The sequence below is a fragment of the Equus przewalskii genome, chromosome 11 (assembly GCF_037783145.1).
Source record: "Equus przewalskii isolate Varuska chromosome 11, EquPr2, whole genome shotgun sequence".
NCBI classification, from domain to species: Eukaryota; Metazoa; Chordata; class Mammalia; order Perissodactyla; family Equidae; genus Equus; species Equus przewalskii.
The window spans coordinates 17,832,359-17,842,697 of NC_091841.1; the positions used below are offsets into that span (position 1 = coordinate 17,832,359).

A 10,339-nucleotide genomic window follows, 5' to 3' on the forward strand; every position below is an offset into this window, starting at 1 on the left:
GCTTCCCCTCTGGGGCGCAGGGCCGGCCCCTGGAGCTTCACCCAGCCCCAGTCCACTCTGGGATCTCCAGCAATCCTTAGACCCACAGGGTGGGCAACAGCAGCTGGGGGTCACCCCGCCCTCTGGGATTCTCTCCAGGACTTTCCCGGAGCCGTGAATGCTGGGCGTAGCCCCTCTGTTAATGGCAGACAGAGAGTTTTGTCTGCTGCCTGGGCGGAACTCCAGAGCTTCCCCTCCGGGGCTTGGAGTCGGCCTCTGGAGCTTCACCCAGCCCAAGTCCGCTCGGAGATCTCCGGCAATCCCTAGCCCCACCGTGCCAGCAGTGGCAGCCGGGAGACCTCCGTACCCTCAGCGACTCTCTCTGGGACCCTCCGGGCACCGCGAACACCAGGCAGGATCTCCCCACCAATGGCAGGGAGAGACTCTCCCCGCGGGCCCAGGTGTGCAACTCCAAAGTTTCCCTCTGCGTTTAGGAGTAATTGTGGGGGGTTTAGGTAGGGTTCTGGTCACCTGTTTCCACCATTGCTCCTCTGTTGTGTGCTCGCTCCTGCCCTAGATGTGTGTTGATCTTCTGGGGGCGTCCGTTTGAAGAAAGCCGCTTGCGGGTACAAGGCTGTTCGGTCGGGGTCAGAGAGTTTTCACCTATTTCCACATCCTCCCGGAGGAAAGTCCATCCGCCTTCCAAAGTATAGTCACGTGGGTCTCTCAGACGTACTGAGATGTTGTCTGGATATCCTTTGTTAAGCGATAAGTGTCCGAATAATTGTAGACTCGAAGGGGGAGAGACAAAGAGGACTACTCACGGCGCCATCTTGGATCCGCCTCCAAACAAAGAAATTTTAACAGATTTTATTAATTCATTTAAAATAAAAACCGAATGATATATCACCATAAGTAATAAATTAAAAAAATACAGGTAACTATTTATATACAAAAATAGTGAAAAGGGTGACATTGTTTTATATATTTGCAAATTTAAAAAATGTGTCTTATACAAGACAGTTGAATTCTCACACGTGTTTCTGAATCCCAAGTATGGAGCTCTAATGTTTCACCATAAGGAAAGGAAGACCCAAAAGAGTGTCAAAACATAGGTGTTTTTATAATTGTTTCAACAAAGTGAAGCAATTGTAGAAAAGAAACTAAAATATATGCTAAGGCTAAAGGAAGATAGAATTTATTTAAAAAAAGAAAAAATGTTAAATGATTCCCACTTCCTAATTTTAAAACTTACTACAAGTAGCATTAATTAAGACAATTAAGACACTGACATAAGGAAAGACAAACACATCAATGGAATAGAATGAAAAGCTCAGAAATAAACCTTTACATTTTTGGGTTTTGAAGGTAGGATAATGCCTCCCCCCAAAATGTCTATGTTCTAATCTCTGGACCCTGTGCCTATGTGAGGTTACACGGAAAGTGAAAATTAAGGTTGCTGATCAGCTGAATTTAAAATTAATTATCCTGGTTTATCGCCTGGGCCCAATGTAATCACAAGAGTCCTTAAATTTGAACAAGGAGGCAGAAGAGTTCAACTGAAGATGAGACTATGAACGAATGGCCATAAAGATACAATGCTGCTGGCTTTGAAGTTGGAAACAAGGAGCCATAAACCAAGGAATGTGGGCAACCTTTAGAAGCAACAAAATAGATCCTCTCTTAGAGCCTCCAGAAAGAAACACAACTGGACCAGTATCATGATTTCAGCCCAGTTGGACTAATTTTGGACTACTAATCTGTAGAAACATAAGATAATAGATTTATGTTGTTTTAAGCCACTGAGAATGAGATAATTTGTTATAGGGGCAACAGAATACTAAAGCAATGGTCAAATGATTTTTGACAAGGATACCAAGACAATTCAGTAGGGAAAGAACAGCTTTTTTGACAAATGGTGTTGAGACAAATGGATATTCATGTGGAAAAGAATAGATTTATATCCCTACTTCATACCATATACAAAAAGTGACTCAAAATGGATCAAAGACCTAATTGTAAGAGCTAAAATTGTAAAAATCTTACAAGAAAACAGCAAACATTTGTGACCTTGGGTTAGGCAATTGTTTCTTGAATAAGACACAAAGAGCAAGCAGGAAAAGAAAAATTAAATAAATTGGACCTGATCAACTTTAAAAGCTTTTGCACAACAAAGGAGGCCATCAAGAAAGTAAAAAGATAACCCAGACAATAGACGAAAATATTCTCAAGTAATTTATCTCATAGGGACTTGTATCCAGAATATCTAAGAATCATCCCAATTCAACAATAGGGACAGAATACCTAATTAAAAGATTTGCCAAAGATTTATATACATTTCTCCATAGAAGATAAACAAATGGCCAATAAGTACATGAAAAGATGCTGAAAATCATTATCAGCAGGAAAATGTAAATAAAAATGATAATCTTATACATCTTCTCATCCACAAGGATTGTTAAAATTAAAAATACAGATAATAATGGTAAGTTTGGCAGTTCCTGAAGGTGTTAAATATAGAATCAACATATGACTCAGCAATTCCATCCTAGGTATCCATTCAAGATAAAGGAAAATAGATGTCCCTAAAACACTTGTATAAAAATGTTCATAGTGGCATTGTACAGAATTGCCAAAGCTAGAAACAACAAAATGTCCATCAATTGATGAAAGACTTACCAAACATGTCATATCCATATGAAAAAATATTATTTAGCAATAAAAGAAACAAACTAATAATACATGCTAAAACATGGATGAAAAAGAAAAAAAAATATTTTTTTAAGAATTTTAATTTTTCTTCCAAAGCTCCCAGGTACACAGTTCTGTTATTTTAGTTGTGGGTCCTTCTAGTTGTGGCATGTGGGATGCTGCCTCAGCATGGATTGATGAGCAGCACCATCTCCGTGCACAGGATTCAAACTGGCAAAACCTTGGGCCGCCAAAGCAGAGCGTGCAAATTTAACCACTCGGCCATGGGGCTGGCCCCAAAAGAATTATTTTAACAAGGTCTATTTGTGCAGAATTCTTTTGGTCTCAACTTCCTGTCCTTGATAACAAGAATATTTCTTTTCTGGTATAGAAATGGCAGCTCTCACATGAGGGTTTTATCTCCCATTTTCAGTAAGAAAAGAGGAGATCAGACTGTCCCTTTTGTATCTGCAGTTTTTTAAATGCCATTAACTCAAAATTATCCTTACACCAGGTGTCATATTTTAGGTGATATATTCTGTCACCTTTCAAATGTCGCAACCTTCTAAACCATAAGAAATTTCCAATTCTCATGGGCTTTGAATATCTCATCCATTTCCAGCTGGGAAATGAGAAAGGGAGGTTTTCTTATGTTGCCCAGTTTTCTTTACATTTTTTTTGTTCCTGGCTTGTGTTTATTTATTTATTTATTTATTTATCCCATTTATTTGTTTATTTTTGGATGTACATCATAATATATTTCAAATTTTGTGTAGATTACATCATGTTAACCACCGGAAAACTAATTTTAGTCCATCCCCTCACATTTGAGCTTAATCACCCCTTTTGCCCTTCCTCCCCCCCACTTCCCCTACGGTAACCACCAATCCAATCTCCAATGCTATGTGTTTGTTTGTCGTTGTTTTTATCTTCTACTTATGAGTGAGATCATATGGTATTTGATTTTTTCCCTCTGACTTATTTCACTCAGCACAATACCCTCAAGGTCCATCCATGTTGTGACAAATGATCGGATTTCATCATTTCTTATGGCTGAGTAGTAGGCCATGGTGTATAAATACCACATCTTCTTTATCCATTCGTCCTTTGATGGGCACCTAGGTTGCTTCCAAGTCTTGGCTGTTGTGTACAATGCTGCAATGAACATACGGGTCCAAGTATCTTTATGCCTTTGTGTTTTCAAGTTCTTTGGATAAATTTCCAGCAGTGGAATAGCTGGATCATATGTTAGATGTATCCTTAATTTTCTGAGGAAACTCCATAATGCTTTCCATAGTGTTTGCACCAGTTTGCATTCCCACCAACAGTGAACAAGGGTTCCCTTCTCTCCACATCCTCTCCAACATTTGGTGTTTCTTGTCTTGTTAATTATACCTATTCTGACTGGAGAGAGTTTATACCTCATTGTAGTTTTGACTTTCTCTCAGTGTCAAAATTTAATTAGCTCCTCTCCCTTTTTCTTTTCACATGTCGCCCAGTTTTATTTTCTTAATATGATCTAACAGTAACTAATAATCTATATTTATTTATGATGTATCTCTCTCTTCTAAATAAAAGCAATATAGAAGAAATAGGCACCCATATCCTCCTCACTGCTGTATCCCCATGCCTAGACAGCACCTCAGACTCAAGAGATATTTTCTTTAAAAATGAACAAATTCCCAACAGCACTGAGGCTTCCCTATTATTAAAAGAATTTTATTGAAATGAATTTATCGAGGCTCAGAAAGTCCCATTACATGCCAAAGTCAGGCAAGATACCTCTCTTACTCTGAAATCCATAGACTGAAAGAGAGAATGCCTTCCTTTGGCGTTGGTTGAGGAAATTAAACTCTTCACTCTTCCATTTATAGGTAAGATCTCCTTAAACCATGGAAGGAACAATAAGATAGTGACAAACTTCATCTTGGTGGGCATCATAAACAACCCTGCTCCTGGTGTCCCTTAGCATGTACTGAGTGACTGTGGTAGGAAATGCCACCCTCATAATGTTGATCTGTAATGACTCCTGGTTGCTCATAGCCATGGATTCTTTCATTGGGAATCTGTCTTTTCTGGATACCTTTTATTCCACTGTCAACACACCAAAGATCCTATTAACCTGAATCTCTGAAGACAAATGCATCTCCTTTGCTTGCTGTGTAGCTAAGATTGTCTTTTCTGCTGGGCTGATCTACAATGTACAGGTTCAATGTCATCCCAGTCAGAATACAAGTGACATTCTTCACCGAAATAGAGGAAAACATCCTAAAATTTATATGGAACAACAAAAGACCGCAAACAGCCAAAAGAAATCCTGAGAAAAAGAACAAAGTTGGAGGTATCACACTCCCTGAATTCAAATTATACCAGAAAGCTATAGTAATCAAACAAGATGGTGCTGGCAGAAAACAGACACAGAGATCAATGAAACACACTTGAGACACAGAAATAAAAGCACACATCTGAGGACAGCTAACCTCTGACAAAAGAGCCAAGAACATACAGTGGAGAAGGGAATGTCTCTTCAATAAATGGTGTTGGGAAAACTGGACAGCCACATGCAAAAGAATAAAAGTAGACCATTATCATACATGAAAGACAAAATTTAACTCAAAATGGATTAAGGATTGGAATGTAAGACCTGTAACCATAAAATCCTTAGAAGAAAATGTAGGCAGTACACTCTTTGACGTCAGTCTTAGCAATATATTTTCAAGTTCCATGTCTACTAATCAAAGGAAAAAGAGAAAAAATAAACAAATGGGACTACAGCAGATTAAAAAGTTTCTGCACAGCAAAATAAACCAACAACAATATGAAGAAACAATTCAACAACCAGGAGAAAATATTCGCAAGTCAAATAACTGACAAAGGGGTTAATTTTAAAAATATATAAAGAACTCATACAACTCAACAATAAAAAAAAAAGAACATCCTAATCGAAAAAGGGGCAGAGGACATGAACAGAAAGTTTTCCAAAGAAGATATACAGATGGTCAACAGGCACATGAAAAGATGTTCACCATCACTAATTATTAGGGAAATGCAAATCAAAGCTACAATAAGATATCACCTCATAGCCATCAGAATGGCTATAATTAAAAAGACAAGAAATAACAAATGTTGGAGAGTATATGGAGAAAAGGGAGGAAGCACTCATGCATTCATGGTGGTAATGCAAACGTGCAGTCACAATGGAAAATAGTATGCAGATTTCTCAACAAATTAAAAGTAGAAATATCATATTATCCACTAACCCACTAGGGGTACTTATTGAAAGAACATGAATTCAACAATTCAAAGAGATTTACACATCCCTGTGTTCATCACAGCATTATTCACCATAGCCAAGAGATGGAAGCAACTCAAGTGTTCATCAACGGGTGAATGGGCAAAGAAGATGTGTTATATATACCACATATATACACAATGGAATACTACTCAGCTATGAAAAAAGGCAAATCCGTGTCATTTGCAACAACATGGATGGATCCTGAGGGTATTATACTAAGAAAAACAATTCAGACAGAGAAAGACATATACTATATGATTTCTCTGATATGTGGGAGATAAACAAACACATAGAAAAGGAGAATTGATTAGTAGTTACCAAAGGAGAAGGTGTGGGAGAAGGACAAAAGAGATAAAGGGGTCCATATGCATGGTGATGGATAAAAACTAGACTGTTGGTGGTGAATATGATGAAGTCTATACAGAAACTGAAATATAATAATGTACACTTGATATTTACAGAATGTTATAAGCTAATATGACTTATTGAGTCATATTTTGACATATTGAGTCAGTTTTAAGAATAGCATTATTCAGGGGGCCAGCCCAGCAGCACAGTGGTTAAGTTCGCACGTTCTGCTTCAGTTACCTGGGGTTCACTGCTTTGGATCCCTGCAGACATAGCACTGTTTGGCAAGCCATATTCTGGCAGGCATCCCATGTATAAAGTAGAGGTAGATGGGCATGGATGCTAGCCCAGGGCCCGTCTTCCTCAGCAAAAAGAGGAGGATTGGCAGCAGATGTTAGCTCAAAGCTAATCTTCCTCAAAAAAAACTAAACAAAAAAGACAAAACAAAGCAGAATAGTATTATTAAGCAATAAGAAGCAATAAAGTAATGACATATGCTAAAACATGGATTAAAAAAAGAATTCTTTTGACAAAGTATATTTGTGCAGAATTCTTCAGGTCTCAACTTTCTATCCTTGATAATAAGAATGTTTCTTTTCTCCTGGTATAGATAGCAGCTCTCACATGAGAGTATTATCTCCTGTTTTCAGAAAGAAAAGGGGAGATCAGGGTGTCCCTAATGTTTATGCCATTTTTTTAAGTGCCATTAGCTCAAAATAGTCCTTATTCAAAAGTGACATATTTTGAGGTGATATATTCTATGACTGTTCAAATGTCACCATCTTCTAAATGATAAGAAATTTGTCAATTATCATGGATTTGTACATCTGGTCCATTTCTGGAAGGGAAATGAGAAGGGAGATTTTATCTTAGAGTCTAGATTTAATTAGCTGATCGCTCAGTTAGTTTTCACCTATCATCTAATTTTATTTTCTTAACATGATCTGACATTAACAGAAAGTATTTCTAAACTTAGTCGTTTATTATGTATCTGAATAAAATTCAAAGAGAATTCTTCTAAATAAAAGCTACACAGAATAACTGTCTGCCCTATCATCCTCACTGCTGCATCACAATGCCTAGATAGAACATGGGGCTCAAGAAATAAATTATTGAAAATTGAATAAACCACCAACAGGCACTAAGACTTTCCTATTATCGAAAGAACTTTATTGAAATGAATATATTGAGGCACAGAAAACCCCCATTATCTGCCCAAGTCAGACAAGACTCTTGCTCAGATCTCCTTTACACTGAAATCTATAGACTGCAAGAGGGCATGCCCTCATGTGGCACCGGTTGAGAGAATTAAACTCTTCACTATTCCATCTGTAGGTGAGAACATGTTAAGCCGTGGAGAGGAGCAATCACACAGTGACAGAGTTCATCCTGCTGGACTTCATAAAAAAAGACCCTGATGCAGATAGTTCTGTTCCAGGTGTTTCTTGGTTGTACTCTTTGACTGTGGCAGGAAATATCACCATCATTGTCTTGATCTGTAATGACTCTTGGCTGCACACACCCATGTATTTTCTCATTGGCAAACTTTCTTTTCTGCACCCTACCTACATCTGGTATTCATCTGTGTATACTCGAAAGATGCTAGCGACCTGCGTGTTTGAAGACAAAAGCATCTCCTTTGCTTTCTGTGTAGCTCAGTTCTTCTTCTCCATCGGGCTGGTGTAAAGAGAGTGTTACCTGTTAATTGCCACAGCTTATGATGGGTGTGTGGCCATTTCCAAACCCCTGCTTTATGCTCAGGTCGTGTCAAGGAGATGATGCATCTGTTCGGTTATATATTCCGCTACTGGAGTTTTTGTCAATGCAACAATACCCCCCAGTACCACATTCATAATGGGTTGTTGTGGTGACAATGTCATTGGTGACTTTTTCTGTGATGTCCTACCCCTGCTGAAGTTGTCATGTGATGTGAAAGACAGCTACTAAGCTGTGCTGTACTTGCTCCTAAGCTCCAATGTCATTATTCCCACTGTGCTCATATTGGCCTCCTACCTCTTCATCGGGGGCACCATCTTGGCAATCTGCTCCACCCAGAGCCACCTCAAAGTCTTCTGCACTTGCTCCTCTCACGTGATCTCTGTCACTTTGTACTATGGCTCCATTCTGGACACCTACTTTACACCAAATTTCAGCTATTCCCTCTAGAGAGACAAAATGATTTCCACATTTTATACCATGTGTTCCTCATTTTGAACCCTGTGATGTACAGTCTGAGGAATAAAGATCTGAAAGAAGCTCAGAAAAACTCTTCAGGTTAACACAATCCAAACACTAAATTGACATAAATTTCTCAAATAAGTGCTCAGTGAAAATGGAAGACCTCCCAAAGATAATCAAGATGATTCATTTATCGAAAATCTAGTGCTGCAAAGAGGCAAAATACAATCTTTGGAACATTAAACAACTCAGTATTAGAAATTTGAATTAGTTTAATCACAATAAAATAATAATAAACTGTTAAAGAATGATTTGATCAATGTTTCATGATTTTAAGTATAACTTCCTGAATATACTTGAAATATTGGAATGTTTACAAATTGTAAGCCAATAATTTTGAAAATACAGTAAGAGAATTTCAGAAAAATATAACATTCACCTCTCCAACCTTATGCTCTGAGTTGCTTGCCGGAAGGCCTCTTTGACGTCTTTGTTTCTCAGGCTGTAGATGAGAGGGTTGAGCAATGGGTTGACCACAGTGTAGAAGAGAGAAGCCACTTTGTCTCTCCCCAGAGAGTAGGTGGAACTTGGCCTTGAATATGTGAATAGTAAGGATCCATAGAAGAGCATGACTGAGATTAGGTGAGATGCACAGATGGAGAAGGCCTTGTGCCTTTCTGAAGCTGAGAGGATCCTCAGGATAGCCATAAGGATGTTGAAATAGGAAATCAGGATGGCAAGAATGCTGGAAAGGATGGTGAATCCCACCATACCAAGGAGGATTTTTTCATATACCTGGGTGTGTGTACGAGACATTTTTACCAATGGTGGTACATCACAAAAATAATGGTCAATGATATTTTTACCACAGAAACTCAGGCCGAAAGTGTTTGCAGTATGGGCCATAGCATTCAAGGACCCTCTTATGTAGGAGGCAGCAACAAGTCCAGTACAGAGAGAATTGGACATCATACTAGAATAAAGTAATGGGTTACAGATGGCCACGTGGCGATCATAGGCCATGGCTTCTAGGAGATAGCACTAGTGTAGGTTACAGCGCACGAAAAGAACAACTGGGCTCCACATCCAGCCAATGAAATGCGCTTATCTTCTGAGACACAAACAACCAGGATTTTGGGAGTATACACAGAGGTGTACCAGAAATCCAGAAAAGACAGATTGCCAATAAAAAGTACATAGGTGTGTGTAGGCAGGAATCAGTTCGGATTAAGATAACCAGGGTCATGTTCCCTGACAAGGTTATCAAATAGAGGATCAGAAATATTCCAAACGAAATCATCTGCCACCAGGGGTCTACTGAGAAACCCACCAAGATGAATTCAGTCACGGTGGTGTGATTTCTGACTTCCATGTTCACAAAGGAGAAAGCCTAATTAAAGATTATGAGAAAAAAATATTTAGTGGTTTTACTATTGAAAGAAATATGCAAAGGTATCAATTAAGTCCGCAGTCACTGCAGGCCTATGAAATTTTATCCCTTAGTATCTAGATTGACATAATTTCACTTGGAGTCTTGGGAACCACTGGAATTGGAGTAGAATCTGAGTTTGAAATTAAAGCTTTCAGTTACTAATTGTTTAATGTAGGGGAATACTCTCATTCTTACCAAACAGATGAGAAAAATGATGTTCCCTGTCATGTTGTCTGATCAAATATTGAAGATATGCATGAAAAACACCCAGCCCGATGTTCAGCACATAGTGATCAATCAAAAAATTTCAGCATCTTTCATATATTACAAAGAATATATGTGTCAAGTATTTTGCTGATAGTTACACGCAAACCAATATATTGTCCTATTCCTGTTACTGTTAGCACAAGAATTTG

At 38.5% G+C, this 10,339-nt stretch overlaps 1 protein-coding gene and 1 pseudogene across 1 annotated transcript; one reads left to right on the plus strand and one right to left on the minus strand.

The window, feature by feature from the left end:
• The first annotated feature begins 181 nt into the window (after positions 1-181).
• LOC103542455 (olfactory receptor 9G19-like) lies at positions 182-8,609 on the plus strand (annotated as a pseudogene).
• A 317-nt stretch (positions 8,610-8,926) lies between these two features.
• LOC103542454 (olfactory receptor 9G4-like) lies at positions 8,927-9,863 on the minus strand. The gene is given in 3 exon segments (XM_008509394.2): positions 8,927-9,534; positions 9,537-9,683; positions 9,686-9,863. Coding segments are annotated over 3 exon segments (933 nt in total).
• Between the last annotated feature and the right edge of the window lie 476 nt (positions 9,864-10,339).